The sequence below is a fragment of the Macaca nemestrina genome, chromosome 15, assembly GCF_043159975.1.
Source record: "Macaca nemestrina isolate mMacNem1 chromosome 15, mMacNem.hap1, whole genome shotgun sequence".
In the NCBI taxonomy this organism is placed as follows: domain Eukaryota; kingdom Metazoa; phylum Chordata; class Mammalia; order Primates; family Cercopithecidae; genus Macaca; species Macaca nemestrina.
The window spans coordinates 23,729,098-23,752,619 of record NC_092139.1 but is presented as its reverse complement, the minus strand read 5'-3'; the positions used below and the strand labels follow the sequence as shown (position 1 = coordinate 23,752,619).

The following is a 23,522-nucleotide window of genomic DNA, read 5'->3' as shown; positions in this document are numbered from 1 at the left end:
AGGCCACAGTATGTTCTCTCCAAACACATATTTTTCACCACAAGGGATGTAGATCTCTGTGTGCCCTTATTGGCATTACTTTTTCAATTATTGGCATCTCTTCTGAACAACATCTTTAGTCAGATGTCCCACTGTTACCTTAGATACAATATGGCTCAGATTGGTCCATCATTTCTCCAGTCTTTTCTTTTTCACCATCTTTATTATGCACAAGTTTCTTGTTTTTGCCAAGGCCTCTTCTTCCCCCAGTCACCTGGACATAAAGACTTTCTCTGACTCTTTATTACACTGCATTTATTACACATAGTAGTGAGTTCCTGGAACTGGGGTCTACTTCCATTTTCCCAAATGTGCTTTTACATTTTTTCCTTCCCTCTCAGTTCCTTTGCTATCATTTTTTTTGTAGATTGCTTCAGAAACCTCTAGCTAGTTATTTTGCTTTTACTTTTATCTCTTACTGTTCTTTAACACAAACCCTCTCTTGGAACTAGGCCAGTCTTCTTGCCATACCCTCATATAATAACACAAAAATGAAGGGTTGGAAAGGAAGAAGCTTAAAGATAATGTTTAACTTTTCCTTATGAAATGTTTCAAGCATACATATAGAGAAATATAATGAACTCCCATTTATCTGTCACTCAGCTTCAATAATTATCAACCTTTTGCTAGTCGAATTTTGTCTATCCCCATATCTCTTGGTCACATCCCCCCACCCCACCCCAGAGAGTATTATAAGCAAATTCCAGGTATCATTTACATGGAAGTACTTCAGTATTTATCATTAGAGAGTCTCTAATCTGTCAATTTACCTACTGCAGATTATCTCTACAGTTTTGCTGTCAGTTGGTTATTTAGTTTGTTTAAATGCTTTTGGCATTCAGAAGGCATCCCATTCTTTTAGTGGTTAGTTCTTTTGTACTGACCTCAGTTTGCCTCCCTATCATTTCTCAGCAGTGATAAAAATTTATATTTACTCAGAAATTACAAATTTACAGAGTAAATTTATATAATTCAATATAATATTTGAAGAAGTTGTCATGTAATATACTTTTTTTGACACGCCTTTCACAGCACACATAGCACATGTAGTAATTTTTATTTGCATGTTAGAGAGAGGGTCTTGCTCTGTAGCCCAAGTGGAGTGCAGTTGTGTAATCATATAGCTCCATCCTTTAACTCCTGTGCCCAAGCAGTCTTCCCACCTCACCCTTGGAGCAGCCAGTGTTACAGGTGCACCAAGATGCCCAACTAATTTTTATAAAAGTTTTTGTAGAGACGAGGTCTTGCTATGTTGCTCAGGCTGGTCTCAAACTCCTGACCTCAAGTAAGCCTCCCACCTTGGCCTCCCAAAGTGTTGAGATTGCAAACATGAGCCACCGTGGTCAGCCATTCCTTTAAGATAGGAATACTTGGGGTTCAGAGCTGTGACGTAGGTCTTATTTGTGTCAGTGAGATTAATGAGCCACAGCCCCGAGTTTCTCACAAGACATTTTTGATTTGCATTTTTAGACAGCAGTTGCTTTAAAAAACTTGGGGACTTGGCTTAAAATCAATTTTGAAATTTTGTGCATTAAAAAAAAGAATGTAGCTGGGCGCGGTGGCTCACGCCTGTGATCCCAGCACCGGACTTTGGGAGGCTGAAGCGGATGGATTGCCTGAGCTCAGGAGTTCGAGACCAACCTGGGCAACACAGTGAAACCCCATCTCTACTAAAATACAAATAATTAGCGGGGTGTGGCGGCGTGCACCTGTAGTCTCAGCTACTTGGGGGGGCTGAGGCAGGAGAATTGCTTGAACCCAGGAGGCTGAGGTTGCAGTGAACTGAGATCGCACCACTGGACTCTGGCCTGGGTGACAGAGTGAGACTCTGTCTCCAAAAAAAATGTTATTGGCAGACTGTTATCTGAAACCTGCCTGGAATTAATTTCAATTTATCGTTTTCTTAATTTCTTTTTTAAGTTTAGAGCTTTTTAGTGATTTAAGCAAATTTTCCTATGTACACTAGTATTCGTCAAAATAAATGTTTAAAGCTTCGTCCATTTTTTACTATAGAAGTAATTTATTGTGGGGAAAAACTAGAAAACAAGATGAAGTATGTGCACAAAAACTCAAGTTACTCATAAATTGACTACCCTAAGATTACTGCTTTTAATATTTTGATGTCTATATTCCAGTCTTCATATATATTTATGCATTTGTTGAATTATACACAGAGTAGTAGTAGTTGTTGTTTTTTTTAATGTGATGTCCTTGCCATACCCTAGGGCTGTATTAGCAGATCTTGATGTTCTGAGGCTTGTTTATTGAATCTGGGCTGCAAACAAAATTAAATGACACGTGCTTTATTCCAGATTGTAGTGCTATTACATGTATTGTCATTATTATGATTTTAGCCATAAGTGTTTGGTTTGAGGCAGAAGTAATGGGATATTGCTGTCAAGTAAACAGGGGCCACTAACCTTGTGTGAATCAAGTTAGCATTTTAAAATTATAGACTCGAGGTTTTTAGAAGAAGCTGAAGGGTTCTGTATGCTGCATGAAGATTGAGTTCAAATCCTGCTTCTGACACCATATGATTTTGTTGTTCCCATCTGTAGGATGGGAATTTCTTACAGTTAGTACTACAGTCATGCAGATTTCTTTTCCCCAGGGCCTGGCACAAAATAGATGCTCAGCAGATTATGACACATGTGGCTTCTTTCGCTGTGAGCCACTCAAGGGATGAAGACACATTGCCTATACATTATTAATTGATTGCTATAAAGCATGTTGCCTCAAAATACAATAGCTTAAAACAGCAGACACTTATTTTCTCATGTAGTTCCTGTGAATCAGGAATCCAGAAGTAGTTTATCTGGGTGGCTTTGGCTTACCATCTGTAGATTGCAGTCAGTATGTCAGCCAGGGCTGCAGTCATTTGAAAACTTAATTTGGGCTAGAAGGTCCACTTCCAAGATGGCTCATTCACGTGGCTAATTGGCAGGAAGCTTCAGTTTCTTACTACATGGGCCTTTCCAGAGAGCTTCTGAGTGAGTACATGACAGTGTGTCAGTGGCCTCCCCAAGAGCAAGGAGAGAGCAGGAAGGAAGATCTAATAATGCCTTTTATGGCCTAGAGTCAGAAGTTGCCCCCTCACATTTCCACTTCATCCTATTTGTTAGGAGTGAGTCACAGTGTCCAGCCCACACTCAGGGGAGGGGAATTAGGCTATACCTCTTGAAAAGCCGAGTACCAAACTGTCTTATAGTCAAGATAGTGTGTGTTTGTGTAAGGTTAGAATAGAGGGTCTGGAAATAGACCTATAATTATATGACAGCTCAAAAAGTCCAAGACAATTTAATGGGGAAAGGGCCATCTTTTAAAAAATGATGCTAGACTATTCACGGTAACAACGACATGGAATCAACCTAAATGTTCATTAATAATGGTAGACCGGATAAAAAAAGAATGTGGCACATGTACACCGCAGAATACTCTGCAGCCATAAGAAGAACGAGATTGTGTCCTTTGCAGGAACATGGATGGAACTAGAGGCCATTACCCTTAGCAAACGTAACAGAGGAACAGAAAACCAAATATTGCATGTTCTCACTTATAAGTGGGAGCTAAATTGTGAGAAGACATGGACACATATAGGGGAACAGCAGATACAGGGGCCTTTTGGAGGGTGGAGGGAGAGAGGAGGGAGAGAATCAGGAAACATAATTTGTGGGTACTAGGCTTAATTCCTGGGTGATGAAATCATCTGTACAACAAACCCCCATGACACAAGTTTACCTGTATAACAAACCTGCACATGTACCCCTGAACTTAAAAGTTAAAAAAAAAAAACAGTGTTAGGACAACTTGACATCTTTATTAATTTAGGAAAAAATGAACACTGGCCCTTACCTCTGTAAAACTGCTAGAAAATAAAGAAAGAAAGAGAGAGAGAGAGAAAGAGAGAGAGAGAAAGAAAGTGGTGGTATGCCCTTGAGAGAGAGAGAGAGAGAGAGAGAGAGAAAGTAAGTGGTGGTATGCCCTTGTAATCCCAGCCATTCCAAAGGCTGTGGCAGGAGGATTGCTTGAGTCCAAGAGTTTGAGAGGAGCCTGTGTAACATTGTGATATAAGAAAATGAGACTCTTTCCCTGCCTTTCACCCCAAAAGAGAGGGAGAAAATCTGTGTGGCCCTTGAGTAGGCAAAGATATCTTGGGGTACAAAACATACAGACCCTAAAAGGGAAAATTGATGAAGTGGACTTGATTAAAATATAAAACTTTTGTTCTTTGAAAGATACCATTAAGAAATAAAGACAAGAAAATCATGGGGAGAAAATATTCACAGTTCATATAGCTAGCAAAAAATTGATAATCCAGAATGTATAAAGAGCTCTTACAACTCGGTAATAAGAAGACTAAGAAAGGTTTGAGCAGATACTTCACCAAAGAAGGTATATGAGTGGCCAATAAGCACATGAAAAGGTGCTTGTCATTACACATCATATAATCATCAGAAATATGTGAATTGAAACCACAGTGAGATACCACTCCACACCTGCTAGAATGGCTAAAATTAAAGACTGATGTCAGATATTGGTGAAAATTTGTAGTAATTGGAACACTAATGAATTTTTGATGGAGAAATACAATGGTACAATTTGGCAATTTCCTATAAAGTTATACATACTTTTTTTTATATTACCCAGTAACTTTTCTCCTAAGTATGTACCCAAGAGAAATGAAAACATGTCTACAAAAATACTTGTATATGAATGTTTGTAGCAGATAAATAATAACCAATGCCTGGAAACAACTAAATTGTCCAGCAGGTGAATGGGTAGGTTACAGTATATCTGTACAATGTAACACCACTCAGCAATAAAATGGAACCAACAACTGATATATCCAACAACATGGATGAATGTCACAAATGTTATGCTGAGAGAAAGAAATCAGACACTAAAAGAATAAATCCTATATGATGTTACTTATATGAAATCTAGAAATCTAGACAAATCTGATCTATAGCATGATCAGATCAGTGCTTCCTTTGGGCAAGGGGTGGAAGATGGGAAATAACTGGGTAGGAGCACAAGGAAAACTTTCTGAGGTGATGGACTTGTTCTAAATCTTTATTGTAGTGGGGATTGCACCTGTGGGTGTCTTTGAAATGTTTATTATTACAGTTGTTTCTTAATATTTGTAGGGGATTGGTTCCAGAACCACCCCACCCCCTACCCCTAGTATATCAAAATTTGCAGATGTTCAAGTTTTTTGTATATAAAATGGCACATTATTTACATATAACTTACACAATCCTATATGCTTTAACTCATCACCATATTACTTAGATTACCTAATACAGTGTAACTATATAAATAGTTGTTATATTGTGGGGGGATTTGTATTTTTTGGTTGTATTGTTTTTACTCTTTTTATTTTTCCCTGAATATTTTCAGTCTGCAAATGGTTGAATCTACGGTGCTCAACCTGTGCATATGGAGGGCTGACTGTATTTTATTGTTTCGAAATTATACCTTATTAACATTTATTTAAAAACATATCTCTTGAAGTTTCGATTTTTCAGAAGTTGTAACATCTGATCTTTAGAATCAGTGTTCAATAGCTATTCCTTTGTTATCATTTATAGGTCAGGCTTAATAGTATTATGTCTAGGGAGAAAAACGCCAAACTGTGGCTTCTTTTCACAGAATAATTGGCTCTCATTTCCTCATCCTCCCCATATTAGTAACATGTCTTGATTGTAGAAGTAGGCTAATGGGACGCTTTGTCTAGGCTTCTTTGTGAAAGCTTTTTTTTTCGGTGGCATGTGCTATTACACCTACCATGCCATTTGAATCCTGTCATTGTACTTCTTAACCATCTTGTCAGGGTAGGCATACAGAAGATAGTTCATGACTCCTGTTAACTGACTCATCTCTTATGGTTGCAGATTCTCATAAACACAAAGATAAACACAAAGATCGAGAACACCGGCACAAAGAACACAAGAAGGACAAGGAAAAGGACCGGGAAAAGTCCAAGCATAGCAACAGGTAAGGGTGGAATCAAGCAAGTCCCTCATCATTCAGCAGTAGGTTGGCCATTGCTTGGCTTACCTAGAATAGGTCTTAACTTGAGCTACCGGTAAAGATAGCAAAGTAAGTAGAAACTGCATTTGATCCTAGAGTTGCTAAGAGGATGGCCCTGATTTCAAGGCCTTAAATGGGATGCCATTGTTCAGATCAAGATGTAGAAAGCAAGTATGTTTGATTTTCTTTTAATATATACCTTGTTAAAAATACAGTTGTTCACTAAGATAGGTAAGGATTCGTTGTGACACATGATGGCATTTAATCAAGTCTGTAGCAAGCTTGCCTTGATAAAAGGTAACTGGATTGGAGACCTGATTTTTTCCTTCTTCTTTCTATATTTTAAAGAGTTTACATTAAAAATTCTTAACTTGGGCTTCCATGGTCTGTTAGCCCCTGAAATTATATGCAAATGGTTGAGTATATGAGATTTCTTGGAGAGGCTATTCCTAGCTTTCATCGTGTTATCAGAGGAGTTTGGCTCCCACAAAAGCCTACAATCATCAATATGAATGAAACTCAATAGTGCTGTCTTCTGGGATGCAAGCCTCAAGGAGATTTTTCTCTTGTTCATTTTGCTCCCATTTTTTTTGGTGTAGGAGGCAAGTGGTTAAATCTAGTTATTGAAAATGAGGACTTGCACTTCCATTCTGATTTGAAGACAGTTGTTGGTGAGAAAGCCGTATGGTATTCCCATTCCCATAGTGGCCTGAGCTTGGTTAGGGAATGTAAAGATCTGTTACACATTAGAACAAGTGTCTTCATCCTAGAGTTCCTTAGAACTTCTTTATTAACTTGTGTTATTGTCTGTAGACAAGTTAAAGTGAGAATTGCTTTCCAAGTCTGTTCTTTTTTGCGAATTATTAAAATAACCAGATTTAATTTTCTCGATTGGGGACATTTCTTTGGGAATCATGTGTCATGCCTGTGGCCTTTTTTCCCTGTCCCTCACTCATTTCTTATCACTTGATCATCTAGTTTCCATTTTCATTATTCTGGTAAATTTAATCTCAGTAGTTGAATCTACTCTGCATCTTTTCTAGTTTACAGTTGTCTAGCTCATGTTAACATCTACCATACAGCAAAGAATATTGCCAAGGATAAAGAAGTTCATTGCATAATGATAAAAAAGGGACCCATTAGGAGAACATGACAGTTATAAATGTTTATCCACTAACATCACAGCCTCAAAATACATGAAGCAAATCTGATAGAGCTGCAAAGAGAAACAAACATTCATAATTACGGTTTTACCACCTCTTTCTCAATAATTTTTAGTCCAAATAGAAAACAATTAAGGATATAGAAGACTTGAACAATATCAACCAACTTGATCTAATCGACATTTATAGGTTTTTCCCATCCAACAATATTAGAATATTCTCTTTTCTTTTCTTTTTCTTTTCTGTCTACTTTTCAGATTTTAATTTTTTTCAGGGTTTATTTTAGATTCAGTGGGTACATACAGGCAACTTTGTTACCTGGGTATATTGCTGTGATGCTGAGGTTTGGGTACAAATGATTCTGTCACCCAGGTACTGAGCATAGAACCCAACAGTTAGTTTTTCAACCCTTAACCGCCCTCCCTGCTCTAGTAGTCCCCAGTGTCTATTATTGCCATCTTTATGTCCATGAGCACCTGATGTTTAGCTCCTGCTTGTAAGTGAGACCATGTGGTATTTTGTATTCTGTTCTTGCCTTAATTTGCTCAGGATAACAGCCTCCAGTTGCATTCATGTTGCTACAAAGGACATGATTCAGTTCTTTTTTTGTGACCATATAGCATCCCGTGGTATATACGTACAACATTTTCTTTATCCAATCCATCATTGCTGGGCACCTAGGTTGATTCCATGTCTTTGCTATTGAGAATAGTGCTGCAGTGAACATGTGAGTGCATGTGTCTTTTTAGTAAAATGATTTGTTTTCTTTTGGATACATACCGAGTAATGGGATTGCTGGATCGGAAGGTAGTTGTGTTTTTAAGTTCTTTGGGAAATCTCCAAACTGCTTTCCCTAGTGGCTGGACTAATTTACATTCTCATCAACAGTGTATAAGTGTTCCCTTTTTCCTGCAGCCTGCCAGCATCTGCTGTTTTTTGATATTTAATAGCCATTATGGCTGGTGTGAGATATCTCATTGTGGTTTTGATTTGCATTTCTCTGATGATTAGTGACATGGAGCATTTTTTCATAAATTTGTTCATAAATTTGTTGGCCATTTGTATGTCATCTTTTGAGAAATGTCTATTCATGTCTTTTGCCTGTTTTTTTAATAGGGTTACTTGTTTTTTGCTTGTTGAATCATTTAGGTTCCTTATAGATTTAATTAGATCCCATTTGTCAATTTTTGCTTTTGCTGCAATTGCTTTTGGCATCTTTGCTATGAAATCTTTGCTCATTCCTATGTCCAGAATGGTATTGCCTAGGTTGTCATCTAGGGTTTTTATAGTTTTAGGTTTTATATTTAAGTATTTAATCCATCTTGAATTTATTTTTGTATGTGGTGTAAGGAAGGGGTGCAGTTTCAGTTTTCTGCATATGGCTAGCTAGTTATCCCAGCATCATTTGTTGAATAGGAAGTCTTTTCCCCATTGCTTATTTTGGTTGACTTTCTTGAAGATTAGATTGCTATCAGTGTGTGGTTTTATTTCTGGGTTCTCTGTTCTGTTCCATCTGATCTATGTGTCTGTTTTTGTACCATTACCATGGTGTTAGTGTTTTTGTACCATTACCATGCTGTTAGAATACATTTTTTTAAGTGCACATGAAATGTGCCAAAGTAGATCATACTTTGTACCCCACCCTCCTTAAACCATCTTCCCTTGGCTTTAATGCCTCCATGCCTCTCCATCTTTCTGGCCACCCTTTTCACCTCTTTCTAATGCACAGTCATTCCTTAACAGTTTTTGGCTGTCTTTCTCTGCTACCTGTTTTGCTCTTTATCCTTATTTCGCATTCCATATTCAGTCTTGTGAACTTATTTTCAGTTCCTTAAACATAACATGTTTTCTGATGCCACTAAGCCTTAAAACATGCTGTTGATGGTTCTTTAATAACCCTGTTGCCCTTTTGCTGTCATTCTTTTAGTTGCAGCTCAGACTTGACTTGTTCCAGGTATCCTTTCTACCCATCTTCTCATATTAAATGCCGCTTTTGTGTGCTCTCTGGTGCCTTGAATATATTCCTATCATAATAATAACTATGATATTTAATTGTCTCTTTACTTTTCTGTATGGACTCCTGTACTCTAAAGTCCCTGAAAGCAGAATTGGGATCTTTTTTTGATTTTTGGAGGGGGGTGTTTTTGTTTGTTTGTTTGTTTGTTTGTTTTTGAGATGGAGTCTTTCTCTGTTGCCCAGGCTGGAGTGCAGTAGTGCCATCTCAGCTCACTGCTATCTCCAGCTCCCAGGTTCAAGTGATTCTCCTACCCCAGCCTCCCAAGTAGCTGGGATTAAGATGCATGCTACCACATCCAGCTAACTTTTTTGTATTTTTAGTAGTGAAGCTAACTGTTTTGTATTTTTAGTAGCGACGGGGTTTCACCATGTTAGCCAGGCTGGTCTCAAAACTCCTGACCTCAAGTGATCCGCCCACCTTGGCCTCCCAAAGTGCTAAGATTACAGGTGTGAGCCACCACACCCAGCCTTTTGTATTCATTTTGCATCCTTCAGGCTTAGTATGATACCTGGCAGATAGGTGGCACTTATTAGTCTATATTTATTGAATTAATGAGTGGATGATCTATGGGTACATTAGTTTCCATCTTCTCTCTTTCTTCTCACATACTCTTAATCTTCTATAGGATAGTTATGAAGTCACTTTGGCTTATCTCATTTTTCACACAATTGTGTGTGGTAAAGTAAACATAACAAAATTTACCATTTTAAAGTAGCATTTAGTATATTGACAGTAGTACACAAGTATCACCACTGTTCATATCCAGAACTTTTCATCATCCCAGACAATTTCTGAATTCACTAAATAATAACTTTTCATTCTGTTCCCCCATCTCATTATCTTTCTACTTTGTCTTTTTTTCTCTTTCCCTTCTACTTTTTATCTTTATGAATTTGCCTATTCTGAGTACCTCATATAAGCAGAATAATACAATATTTATCTTTTTTTCATCTGTTTTGTATTCCCTTAATATGTTTTCAAGGTTTATCCATATTGTAGCATATCAGAAATTCATTCTTTTTTATGACTGAATAGTATTCCATTGTATGCCTGTTACCACATTTTTAAAAATCTACCTGTTGATGGACACTTGGGTGTCCCTTTGGCTACAAATACCCTTTGGCCTCAAATACGTATTTGAGTTCTGCTTTCATTCTCGGGGGTATATACCTAGGAGTAGAATTGCTAGATCATGTCCAGCAGTGGCTGCCTGCTATGTTTATACTGTGCTAATTGATGTGAAGTGTGAAAAAAAAATTAGATAACCTTTGACCATGAACAGTATCATCTGAGGATGTGAGAGACCTGCTTACAGATCAGATGAAGAATGTTGATTTTTATTTTACTAGACTGTAAGAAGAAATTCCAAAAGACTTTAAGAAGAAAGAGGTTAATGTTTAAAACATAAGCTTTTGAAAAGTTATCTTCTCTAACACATTCTACTTTGTTTTGGGAGGAAAGATACAGTAAAAGTGACATAAAGGGCTTTGAGACATGTAAGTTTGGCCTTGTCCTGTTTTACAAAAATCTTAAAAAAAAAAAAAAAAAAAGGATGTGATTTTTGTAGAAGAAATCCTCATCCTTGTGCATCCATTTAGGTCTCATGTGATCTTGACTAGGTTACCTAACCTTCTTCAACTCAGTTTCTTCATCTTCATCTTGATACATGCTTCACAGGGGAACCATGGGAGTCAATAAATACAGAAGCTCTTCAGTTGTGAACTGCTCTACAGATGTGCAGAGATGACACTTTGACATCTATTTAAAAGCATACTTTTCCAAGATCATATTGTAGGCAAATTCAATAATTTGTTATATGTACTTTTGTGCCCTTTTTTTTTTTCTTGAGACAGAGTCTCGCTCTGTTGCCCAGGCTGGAGTGCAGTGACATGATCTCGGCTCAATGCAACCTCCACCTCCTGGGTTCACACCATTCTTCTGCCTCAGCCTCCCAAGTAGCTGGGACTACAGGTGCCCACCACCACGCCTCCCTAATTTTTTATATTTTTAGTAGAAATGGGATTTCACCGTTTAGCCAGGATGGTCTGGATCTCCTAACCTCATGATCTGCCTGCCTCAGCCTCGCAAAGTGCTGGGATTACAGGCGTGAGCCACTGCGTCCAGCCACTTTTGTGCCTTTTAATATTTTCTTCATTCCTATAAAAATGCTAGCCTTTTTGCCAAGAGCTATTGGAAAAACCTGGCCCGAGTTTCTGTTTACATATGACATGACTAAATCTAGCCCTTGGTCTCTTTATTCACATGAGTAAATTTTAAAGTTTAATCAGATGATCTGTTGTAAGCAGACTTTTAAGTACTTCCCTGTTTTGATGTCTACTGGCACAGTACCTCTTTGCAGCAAAGCAAGGATATTGGTTATATTTCAGTAAAATTATTTTATTTAATTTTTTAATTTTTTTTGAGACGGAGTCTCGCTGTGTTGCCCAGGCTGGAGTGCAGTGGTGTGATCTCGGCTCACTGCAATCTCCACCTCCTGGGTTCAAGCAATTCTCTTGCCTCAGCCTCACGAGTAGCTGGGATTACAGGTGCCTACCACCACACTGAGCTAATTTTTGTATTTTTACTAGAGATGGGGTTTCACCATATTGGTCAGGCTGGTCTCGAACTCCTGACCTTATGATCCTCCTGCCTTGGCCTCCCAAAATGCTGGGATGACAGGCTTGAGCCAGCGCACCCAGCCTCCAGTAAAATTTTATATACACTGTGATCCTTTTAAAGTATCTCTGATATTTTTAATAGTTTAGGGTTTCTTCGATTTCTTCTGTAGCAGATTAAAGAAATCTTCGGGATTATTTAATCACGTCTGAACCCCAGAATAATTAGGATGTAGCATGTTCTGTTCCAAAATGCTTTCATTTATTCCAATCCTTGCTTATCAATTGTAGCTAATTTTGTGGCCATTTGTTATGAGAAAACAAGTGTTTCTAATGTGTTTCTGTGTCCCTCCCTTCTCTGCTAGATATTAGCACCAATCATTTGTCATCAGGCTACACTTAGGACCCAAGCCCAGGAGGCATCTTACTCTCCTGTGCAGTAGCAATACTGAAGACTTGGAGTGGGAGAGTAGCCTTTCTGCAGAAACAGAATGGGGCTATGGATCCACATCCCAGGGGATGCCATTTGGTTTCCTCTTTATTGTCCTCATGCAGGGTGCAAAACAGGGGAGCAGGTATTAAGAATCATTTCATCTTGTCTCCTCTTTGTGTGTGTGGACAGGAGTCTGAGGTCACATGCTCAACCATACTGACGTGGTAGCAGAAAGAAGAGGATGTGAGACCAAGGATCCTGAGTCCCCACTACATTATTCCTTCCAGTGAAAAATACCTCCCTCTGTAAAAAGAGTTAGTTTAGTTTTGTAGCCAAACTGTCTGTTTAAATATAAGCACCCCTTACTTGTATGCGTATGGTAGGCAGCTCAGGTTTAAAAATGTCAGATCATCTCAGGCACTGCCATTATCTCTCTTTGTCCCCAAATCCCTAAAATCTTTGGCACTGAAAGTATTAATCTCATCAAATTCTGAACCTATGAAAACTTCATCTCTGTCTTTCTCTTGTCTGGCCTGTAACATCACAAGAACAGTTCACACCAAAGTTAAAAAATAATTTCATCAATCATCACTTATCTCTTGACACTGCTTCTTTCTGCTCTTCAGGTCCTTTTTCTTTTGTTTTTGGAGTCAGGGTCTCATTGACTCCTAGGCCGGTGTGCGGTGGTGTGATTATAGCTCACTGCAGCCTTCCTAGGCCCAAGGGGTCCTCCTGCCTCAGCCTCTTGAATAGCTGGGACAATAGGCATGCACCACCATGCTTGGTTAATTAACTTTTTTGTTTTTAGTAGAGATGGCAGTCTTGCTATGTTATCCAGGCTGGTCTGGAACTTCTGGTCTCCCACATTGGCATCCCATAGTGTTGGGGTTACAGGCATGAGCCATCATGGCCATCCCTCTTTTAAAAAATACATAAATAATCTCAAAAGGAATACTCTTCTAGATGCCAAGGAATTACTTGGCTTGTAGGATCTCACAAGCTACCTTTCTTAAAGGGTTGCATTCTTATCCATTGTTTATCTTTAATACTAGATCTCTTATATAAACAGAATATTATTAAAAGCAGTTTGGGAGAGGGGGCCGGATTTTAGAAAATAAGAGAATCGTGTGAAATTAAATTCCTCCTCTTAGTTTTTGACTCTGTGCATCTCTTGCCAATTTTAAACCTGGCATTCACACTGGAGTGACAAATTTGTGGAAAGCAAGGGAAGACAGAAAACTGCTGTGAAATAGCAAGGGAAGTACTTTTCCAGCCATATTGGCAGTGCTATTCTGTACTGTCAGTGTGAGAAACATCTGAGAATAAGGATGCTTTTGGCTTCTGCTTTCCTTTCAGTTCCAAATCCTACCTGAACTGTAATTGAGAAAGTGTAGAATTTTAGGAATATGCACTTGATTTAAGCATCCAGTTCTCAGATTAGGGGAGATTTTTCTGAAATTAATAAAATTTAAAAGAGACGTGTGCTGCTTTCCGTGTGAGTGGTTTGCCAGAGCCCTCCCTTTGTCTACACATCACTATATCAGCCTGTCTAGGGGAAATGGATAGCTTACATAGGTAGGCAGAGAAGATTGAACAGTTTAGAAATGAGGAAACTCAGTACCACTACCATTCACATGGGAGTCAGTATGATATATTGAATAGCATACTAAGATAAAAGTTAAGAGGCAAGGTTCTGTCGTTTATAAGCTATGTGTTGTGATCCAAGCTGCTTAACTTCTCTGGGTCTCGTTTTCCATTTTGATCAGGAGTTGATAACAGTACCTGCTTTGTCAAGCTTTCAAGTGTGTTTATGCACATGATAGCTCTTTGGGAACTGTAACATACTAAATAATTGAGATAATGATGGTGATGATGATAATTACCACAAAGCCTAGTATAATATCATGCAGATAAATTAGAGCTGTTGAGTCTGGTAGTTGAATCTAATTCTATAGTTATTGATAGCATTCAATTTGGAGCCCTGATATTTTCAGTATTATATTTATCCCTATTATAGTGAGCCATCATCATTGTTTTTAAGATTTCATGGTGGAGACAGCATTTGAGCTAGCCATTCAAAGATGGTTAAAATTTTGCTAAGGGAAAGTAATGGTTAGAAAGAAAAACATAAGCAAAACATACAGGCACTGTAGTATATGCTTTGTTCTGGGAGGAATCTAGTTAGGTGGGTTACACAGGGTGGAATAGTAGAAAATAAGACCCAAAAAAGTGACTTGAGGCAAAACCATTAAATGCCATTTCAAAAAGTTGGGACTTTTACTTACGCTAACTAAAAAGGTGCGGGAGAAATGTTGGGACTCGATTCTGAGTTGAGCAAGAAGCCATTGGAGATAGTTGAGCAAATAGGACTTAGCCACAAATGACATGAAGGGTCTGAGAAAAAGGGTTCCTGTCTTGGATAACTGGGAGGCTGTTTACACTATTAGTAGAGACAAAGAACTTAAGGGAGGAATGGGAGTTAGAATTGATATCGGTTTTGCCATCTTTGCACACATTCTTTTATCGTCTCTGGCCTGAAAACAAAGGATTAAATAATTTCTAGGAAATTAAATTTATCTTGAAGTTTTGATACTTCTATAATATAAAACACCAGAGTCCTTGTGATTTTGTTTAGTGATGTAGAATCGGCATTGTAGTGTATAATGATGATGGACATTAAGGAACCCTTGTTTCTTAGTGCCTTTTGGAAACTGGCTAATTTCAGAAACTGCGCTCTTTTCCCAGAGGGAACTTTTGAAGTTACTTAAATATTTAATTTTACAAACATCATTTAAGCTTTAACTGTCTTACTATCCTTGAAAGGGTCATGAGTTTCCCTCCTAAACCAAGACTTTGAAGCTCTCTGTGCTGTCTCACAGGAATCCCCATGATCCAACTTCATGTGACCTGCAGAGGTCTGCTGCCTTGAGAAGTAGACAGGTAGCTGGGCTGTGAGTGGCTAAGTCCTTTTCTCAGAATATATGGAGGCTCCTTCTACCTTTAACAGTGCTTTTTTTTTTTGCTTTGTTTGGAAAGTGACAGTAGTCAAGTGCATGACTCTGGAGCCGGACTGCCTGAGTTTAAATCCTATTTTTCTCATTAGAGCTAGTTCCTTGGGTGAGTTACTTAACTTCTCTGTGCTTCAGTTTCCACATCTGTGAATTGTACCAGTACTTACCTGAGTTTTGTTACTGATATTAAATGTGCCTGGCACTGGGTGCTACTCAAGTATCTGTTAAATACTTTTATGGGGGATGGAGGACAGATTTTAAATAGTTTCCCATAGCCAACATTCTAGCTTTCCAGAATATCAATATTTTGTTGTGGTAGTGGTGGTCTTTTTTCCTAGAGAAACAATGCTTTGCCAGAAGGGAAACATTTTTCCCTACTAGCTCCCTACTTCCACCCTTTCTCCCACTCTTCTATATAAGTGCCTTAGAGAGACCCTGGTCACCCTTTTCTTAGCTCCAGCAAGAATCATAGACCAAAGGTTTTGCTGTCATCACTTTAAAAACAGTGTAGGTTATTTTTTCTTTCTTTCTTTTTAATTTTTTTTTAAATTTTTTTGAGACAGAGTCTCACTCTGTCGCCAGGCTGGAGTGCAGTCGTGTGATCTTGGCTCACTGCAGTCTCCAACTCCCTGGTTCAAGCGATTCTCCTGCCTCAGCCTCCCGAGTAGCTGGAATTACAGGCATGCGCCACCATGCCCAGCTAATTTTTGTATTTTTAGTAGAAATGGAATTTCACCATGTTGCTCAGGGTGGTCTCAAATTCCTGACCTCAGGTGATATGCCTACCTCAGCCTCCTAAAGTGCTAGGATTACAGGCATGAGCCACCACACCCAGCCCGGTTATTTTTTTCTTTAGTGGAATTCAGCCAATTGAAGCTAACACATGGCATGAACACTCTGGAAAGGTGGGTTTGGATCTTTCCATTTGTTCTCTTTAGCATTGACTTTTGCTCTTCTAGTCCCTGCTAGTGTGTTGGAATCTTACCCCATACAGATGCAAAACTATGAACCAAGAAGTCAAGATCTCTATGCTTAGCCAATAATTGGTTGTTTTCTCTTTCAGAGTTCCTCATGCCCATGGGGTAAATTCATATTTCATCCATAAGTGTGACCATTACAGAAGTATCTAGGACTGCTACTGTCTGTATTTTTGTCCTTCAGCATATCCCAGACTAAACTTACTCTTAAAATATGTTTGTCTGACCTTCGGGTTCCTTCCTATGGTTGATATTAAGCCTTTCTTCTACTCTTAAAAGAGAAAATGGGGGGTGGGGGGGAAAGAGACCAAAAAGGCCACCCTTTCAGGTATCCAGCATTTTTCTAATTTAGCCCTACTGAAGTTTCTTCAGTAATTAATTGGCTGTTTTTCAACCTCTAAACTGGCTAATATTATAGCCTTCAATTGTACTTTTAAAGCCCTTTTGTTATTTTGACATATTGTGTCTGTTGTGTATGGAAAAGTAGCACGTTCAGTATGAAGATAACATAGTATTTTATCTCTTAAAACAGGCAGCCAGCAAATGAACTTTCTGCACTGGTCAGAATTTCCATCATTTCACTGTTAATGAGAAAAGTGCAGTTCTTTAGCTACCTTGAAAGTTAAACATGTCCTAAGTCTTTTGGAAAAAGACATACATATTAGAAAATCTCAGAAGGATGCGTCAGCCTAACTGACCCCACATTGACTCCATTTTATTTGCTGGCCAAATCTTGTTTCTGACTTTCCTGGCACAGCCCTGGACATGCTTCTGTATCATAGGACTTGTTCCCCAGTACCTTTGCTACTTCCTTCAGGTGCATTCCTAGGAAAGACTTGCAGTGGGGTTTGCTGTTTGCCAGCACTGCTGTGGGTTTGGGGTTATGGAAGCCAGGTTGGGCTCCCAGACACTCGGCTCTCTCTTTGTGGAGGCAGGGACAGCAACAGCACCTAACAAGTAGGGATGATCCCATTGTATTCAGAAGCCTGGTAGAGCTCTATAAACCCAAATTTCTAGCAGTCTTCTACATGATGCCCTGTAACAGACTTGGCTTCCTTTGGAAAGTCAGGATGATAGCTTCATCCCATTCTGGTTTTTGTGATTAATTGTGACCTGCAAAGGGGTTTACTACTCTAGCAGGAACTTTGAATTTCCTATATCCATTTCTCTCTGGTTAGCAGACAGAGGAAATATCATTGACTTTTGGCTTCCTGGCAGATGTCTCATTTGCCTTGTCATTTGTTGATTCCTTTCCCTGATCTCTGTTTGGTGTGATAGTGTACACCAAAGCTGAAAACTGCAGGGCCACATGTACACTTGTAGGTACCTATGCTGTGATTACCAAAAGGCTCAGAAAGCCAGTTTTCTAGTGAAATTGGCTAACATTATAAGAAATGCTTTCATTGAGAAAGAGAATGGGTCAGGGGAAGGTGGAACTTAAAGGAAGATGGAGTGTTCTTGAATTCAGATTCCTGAATTAGCCATTTATAGTTTCATGGGAAGACAAAAAAAACAAAAACAAAACAAAACAAGCAACCCCAAAGGTGTTTATCCTTTCAAGTATCCAAACATCTTTATTCTAGAAAGTTTCTGCTTGATGGTAAAATAAAGCTAGGACCTTAGAGCAAGTCTCAGACTCACCATGGCTGTTTCTTAACACCAGTCTACCTTAAGCAGCAGGTATCAATTTAGTGGAAATATAAAGGTATTGATATGTAGTGGAGGCTGCTCTGCACTTGGAGGTGGAAATATTAAATTTAAATTCCAACTTTGCTTTTAACATTGCAACTTTGAGTAAGTCTTTTAACCACTGTCTCCTGTTTGTATGAGCACAAGGGGTTAGATAATAAAACTGGCCTCACAGGAGTGTTGTGAGAATTGAATGAAATAATGTATGTGAAAATACCAAGTACAATGCTTGCTTAGAAAGTAGAATTTTGTTTTGCGGTCCCCTCCCCCGCTATAGTTGGCAGGGCAAGGGGAGGCAGTATATTCGTCCATCAATATTGTAGATGCAGTTGTTCCCAGATTTTTTGCTTTTAGGCAAAACTTTGTATAGATGACTTACATACCCTCTTACAGTGATGCTTAATAAAACAAAACTACCATGCTTTTATAATGGAATGGTAAGCTCAAACATTTTGCTGGTAGTATAAAAACTAAGTGCCTGTGATTATATATACAGTAACTCCTGAAGAATCAATTATAATCTCAGCAACCTTGCTCTTTGACCATTCATTCTAAAGCTTGGAGAAGTTAATGAGAACAGATAATAAGAGTGCTAATGCAATTGGAAGACTTTTTTTTTTTTTTAAACAAAGTAAGGGATACATTTTTAAATAAAACATTGCATTTTGGTAAAAAACACAGATTATGAGAACACATTTGAGTTAGAGGAACATCATATTAATTCCAAGAACAAAAAGCATGGTGAAGAAATTTTGTAACCATGCACATGCTCTGTTCTCATGAGTTAAAAAGAATTTTCCTCCTATAGAGACTTGTTATTTAAATGTGTGTCACATGTAAATAACAGTCTAATGAGCGCAATATAGAAGGAGAAATATGTAAGCAAGGGAAAGCGGGCGTTGTGTTTTTCCATCTATTTCAGTTCTTGAGTCTTTCCTAACCTATAGTGTATCCTGTTTCTCCCTGGCTAGATTTCTTAAAGTTTCTGCTTATTCATCACTCAAATACCTTTCTCAAGTTGTAGCTACTTCTGTGTGCAGTGTGTAATAGCAGATGTTCTCCCGATCTAGATTTTGTTGCTCTGCCTAACTGCATGCCATCATTTGTTTCTCCCTTTGTGATCTTCTGCTGTAGTCAAGTATCCCTTCAGAATAAACTTCATGGGATGGACATAGCCTAATGAGCTCATTGCTGATGAAGTCTTTTTTTCCTGTGCATTGGTTAGTGCAGTAAGCAAGGCTCCTTAACTGCCTGTCCCAGTGTACTGAAAAATAATAGTGTTCTGTCACCTTAAACTACAACTTGTGGTTTTCGCTTATTGCTTCTTTAGTCTTTGACCACATGCATGTTTTTACATAGTTGCAGTTATTTTATTATATTCCTTTTTCTGTCATAAACACTTTCGAAATGTATTTGTGGTACTCAAATTATAGCTTAACAGTTAAATAATTTGATATATTACAGTTTCCCCTCTTGTTAGGTTGTATCCAATTTTGGGGTTTGTTTGTTCGTTTTTGTTTTTTTGTTTGTTTGTTTAAGGGAAGCACCAAAATAAACATCTTTATATGTAATGTTATTTCCCTAAGAAAAATTTCCAGGAGCTTGATCCCAGGGTAAGAAGCTATGCACATTTTCGTGGTTCTTGCCTTATAATGTCATATTTTGCTTTTTTAACCTTTAATAAAGAACGTTCCTATGCCCTTGCTTTCAGATGGGTCTTTTCTTATTGTAAGGAAAGGACTAACATAAGTCCCATCTAGAAGTGACTAACTTGACTAGTTAAAACTAGAAGGAAATATCCACTGTATTGGGCTGTTCACTCCATAAACCCTGGCTTGGCTACATGTGTGATATGTTTCAAGTCTGGCACAAAGCCACCAAACACTTTCTTGGTGAAACCTCCTCACATCAGATATGAATGCTGAAGTGGGAGCTTTCATTGTTTTTGTGCTGGTAGAACGTTGCAGAAATACACAGGGCTGGCTGTGTATTCTTAGTCACTTTTTTTTTTTTTTTGAGATGGAGTCTCGCTCTGTCGCCCAGGCTGGAGTGCAGTGGCCGGATCTCAGCTCACTGCAAGCTCCGCCTCCCGGTTTTACGCCATTCTCCTGCCTCAGCCTCCCGAGTAGCTGGGACTACAGGCGCCCACCACCTCGCCCGGCTAGTTTTTTGTATTTTTAGTAGAGACGGGGTTTCACCATATTAGCCAGGATGGTCTCGATCTCCTGACCTCGTGATCCGCCCGTCTCGGCCTCCCAAAGTGCTGGGATTACAGGCTTGAGCCACCGCGCCCGGCCTCTTAGTCACTTTTAAAAAAATGTCCTGGTGTGTCTAGAATGATGGTTTCTGTTCTTTGCAAAAATAAAAACATCAAACAAGATAAAGTCCGATGTAACCAAGACCCTCTACTTGAACCTTCTGTCAGTACTGTTTAAGTACTGTAAGTTTCCATGGTTCATGTTATCTTAGGATATCTTGTGAAACGAATCCTTGTGGTCCCTACTCTGGGTAACACTTTGTGACTTAACTTTTTACAGTGAACATAAAGATTCTGAAAAGAAACACAAAGAGAAGGAGAAGACCAAACACAAAGATGGAAGCTCAGAAAAGCATAAAGACAAACACAAAGACAGAGACAAGGAAAAACGAAAAGAGGAAAAGGTACAGAGTTTTCTAGTGGGGGAGGAAGGGACATGGGTGCACTTTTGTTTACCTTTAAAAGCAGCTATCTTCACTGCATAGTAAGATCCCTTGGCCTTGGAGTGAAAGGTCTCTTGTCAGGAGAATTCAGAGCAAACTTTAGTCTTAAACTATAAAAACTAAGCCTTTTATCACCATATGTCTCACAGTAGCAGATCTGTCTATATCATTACCTTTTTTTTTTTTTTTTTTTTTGCCAATGGATACATTGAGAATGCATTAGGGAAAATTAATTGTTTTTGGGAGAAGGCCTAATGCCTTGTTGGTCTTCTGTTCGTTAAAGATTCTTCCCGAGTGAAAATTTAGTGATGCTGGTGCCCTTTGTGGCTTTTGGTTCCAGCATAACCAGTACAAGCCTTCTAAAAATGACTAGGCTCACCCGGTTGAGAGTGAATAGTACTCTGTATAGTTTTAAAAAGAGATTGTTTTTATTTTAGCTTTGAAAAAGTAATTTTTGTACTTGGTAAATTCCGATACTATGAAATAAGGAATATGGTGAAGAAGACATCTCTTCACCACTGACTCATTGTCTCCCATCCTTCTCAGAGGCAACCGCTATACTGATTATGTTTTGTATCCTTCTAGAGATACTCTGTGTATATCTGTGCGTGTGTGTGTGTGTGCGTGTGTGTGTGTGTCCCTTCGTGTGTATATATATGAAGATTTTTTTGAAAGATAAAGTTTCTGACGAATCTACAAAGCAGGAAGTTGAAGGGGAGGGGGTCATAAGTATACTTTGCCGGAGTCAGAGAAGGCAGGGCATATAGTTTTTTGTTTGTTTGTTTGTTTTTTAAATAAAGACAGGGGTCTCACTATGTTGGCAAGGCTAGTCTCGAACTCCTGGCCTCAAGCAGTCCTCCCACCTCATCCTCCCAAAGTGTTTGGATTACAGGCATGAGCCATCACATCTGGCCCATATGTTTTGTTTGGTTGGTTTTTGCTTTTGTTTCCTCTCTGCACTGCCAATGGCAACTTCTTGAGTAGTGGAACGTACTTATTGGGGAAAAGAGACCTGCCATCACTTAAAGGTAAAAAGCTGCCATTTTGAAGGGAAACCTTTCTCAGTGAGTTGGACAATTTCACCCAGAAGAATTGTTAAAAACGAGTTTTGGACAAATGTCAGCACCTTTAGTTCATCTATTCAGTTTTGCTAATATAAGAGCCAGCCTGTGATCATGACGTCCCAAGACTTGATGCTACATATTCTCAAAAAGAGGTTTCTTCAGATTTAGTCCTTTCAAGGTACTAGTTACTGTTGTTTGACTTTTCAGGTTCGAGCCTCTGGGGATGCAAAAATAAAGAAGGAGAAGGAAAATGGCTTCTCTAGGTAAGACTTGGCTGCTGCGTGGGCTTCCCTTTCTCCGGGTGGGCAGCAGGCCAGCTGCCTGTGTTGTAGTGTTGTCTGAGTTTACCCAAAACACACTGACCTGGCCATCTTGATGGTTCCCAGAAAGTCAGCAGTGAGAAGACTTCGTCTAAGCCAACCTGAGCCTTTCTACAGTGCCATATAGTGAGGCTGACCAGCACATTTTCCAGAAGGTTATTTCGAGTAGAGAAGGTTGACAGGAGAGATTTTTAAAAATTGAGATTTACATATCACAAAATTTGTCTTTTAATGGTATACAGTGTACTGTTTTTCTTTTAGTATATTCACGAGGTATTACAGCCTCTTCACTAATTCCAGAACATTTTCATTTCTCTAAAAAGGAACTTCATATTCAGTAGTGATTATGGAGTTTTCTGAAAAATTGCTTAGTCTGAATTCGTCCTTAATAATATTGGGAGACTTATATATAAAAGATCATTTGACCTACATGTTAGGGATGAGTGTAGATTTGGGAAGAATTATGTTATCTCTTTTCTAGAAGGAGAGGAAAATGCACACAATCTAGAGGTTACTTCCTATACTGCTTTTACCTTTATAATATTTTTTCCTCATCCTCAATTTCCTAAAATAAGCCCAAAGGGTCCCCTCTAGTTTCGAAACAACTGGATGTTTATTGTTACATATTCTCACTTCACTGAATGACAGAATGGATTTATTAGAAATGGTTGGAAATATTTGCATTATTGACTAGGACAAAACACTTTGAGAGTTTTGCTTCCTTGAATCTTTGAACTTCCAGTTTCATTTGTTAAAGTTTTTGACAATTGTGCCTGGTTCTCTGGGTCCTTTAGACAAGGAGAAGCAGGTGCCCTCTTCAGGCATGTTTCATAATTGTTCTAGGAATGCAGAATAATAAAATTCAAGAAGCATTAGAGCTGCAAGCTGCCCTAGGAATTTTGATTTCTGAGATGAAGTGACTGAGGCACTGCTGGGCTAATCTCTGCCAAGAGACTGCCTTGGATTTTTATTAAACTGATATGAATAAACTTTTTGGACTTGGTGTGTAGTTGTGAGTTCATTTTCAGACTTTTTGGGTTAGAAGATTAGGAACACAGCCTTCTTTGAGGCAGTGGTCTCTGTGTTCACTTTGTTGGACTCCTTGCTGGCTTCTGTGTATGTCTTTGTAAAGAATCCAGATGCTTCACTGGAATACAGTTTTCTGGTAAATTGTTTTAGGACTTCTTCCTTCAGACCTAGTAACCCTTCCCACATGTTTTTGTCTTCAGTGTGGCAAACTTAGGATCTAGCATTTACTTAACTAGTTGGGTAAATGATAGGCTTTCTTTCCTTCTGGACCCTAGGGTCTATGTCAGTATTCAGGCAGGAGGGGGAACAGCTGTAGAAGCTGGCATTTGGTTAGTGTGCTAAAATAAGTTCTTTAAACATTCAAATTCTATCACAAGCAGGGGAACCCAGTATGCTTTTTTTTGGTTGGAGGTACTCTTGAAACCCTGTGAA

The 23,522-nt window shown here is 38.7% G+C and overlaps 1 protein-coding gene and 1 long non-coding RNA gene across 2 annotated transcripts in view; one reads left to right on the top strand and one right to left on the bottom strand.

Annotated features, from left to right (window-relative positions):
• LOC105496356 (DNA topoisomerase I) overlaps nt 1–23,522 on the top strand; it is a 95,458-nt gene that overhangs the window by 27,113 nt on the left and 44,823 nt on the right. Inside the window, exons 3-5 of the mRNA XM_011766692.3 lie at nt 5,934–6,036; nt 20,515–20,638; nt 21,949–22,004. Of these exons, the coding sequence (XP_011764994.1) occupies nt 5,934–6,036; nt 20,515–20,638; nt 21,949–22,004 (283 nt within the window). The remainder of the gene's footprint in view (nt 1–5,933; nt 6,037–20,514; nt 20,639–21,948; nt 22,005–23,522) is intronic.
• On the bottom strand, nt 2,183–3,011 carry LOC139358454 (uncharacterized). The gene is made up of 3 exons (XR_011613341.1): nt 2,874–3,011; nt 2,460–2,591; nt 2,183–2,314 (listed from the first exon to the last, which is right to left on the bottom strand). It is a non-coding gene; the product is annotated as an uncharacterized lncRNA (long non-coding RNA).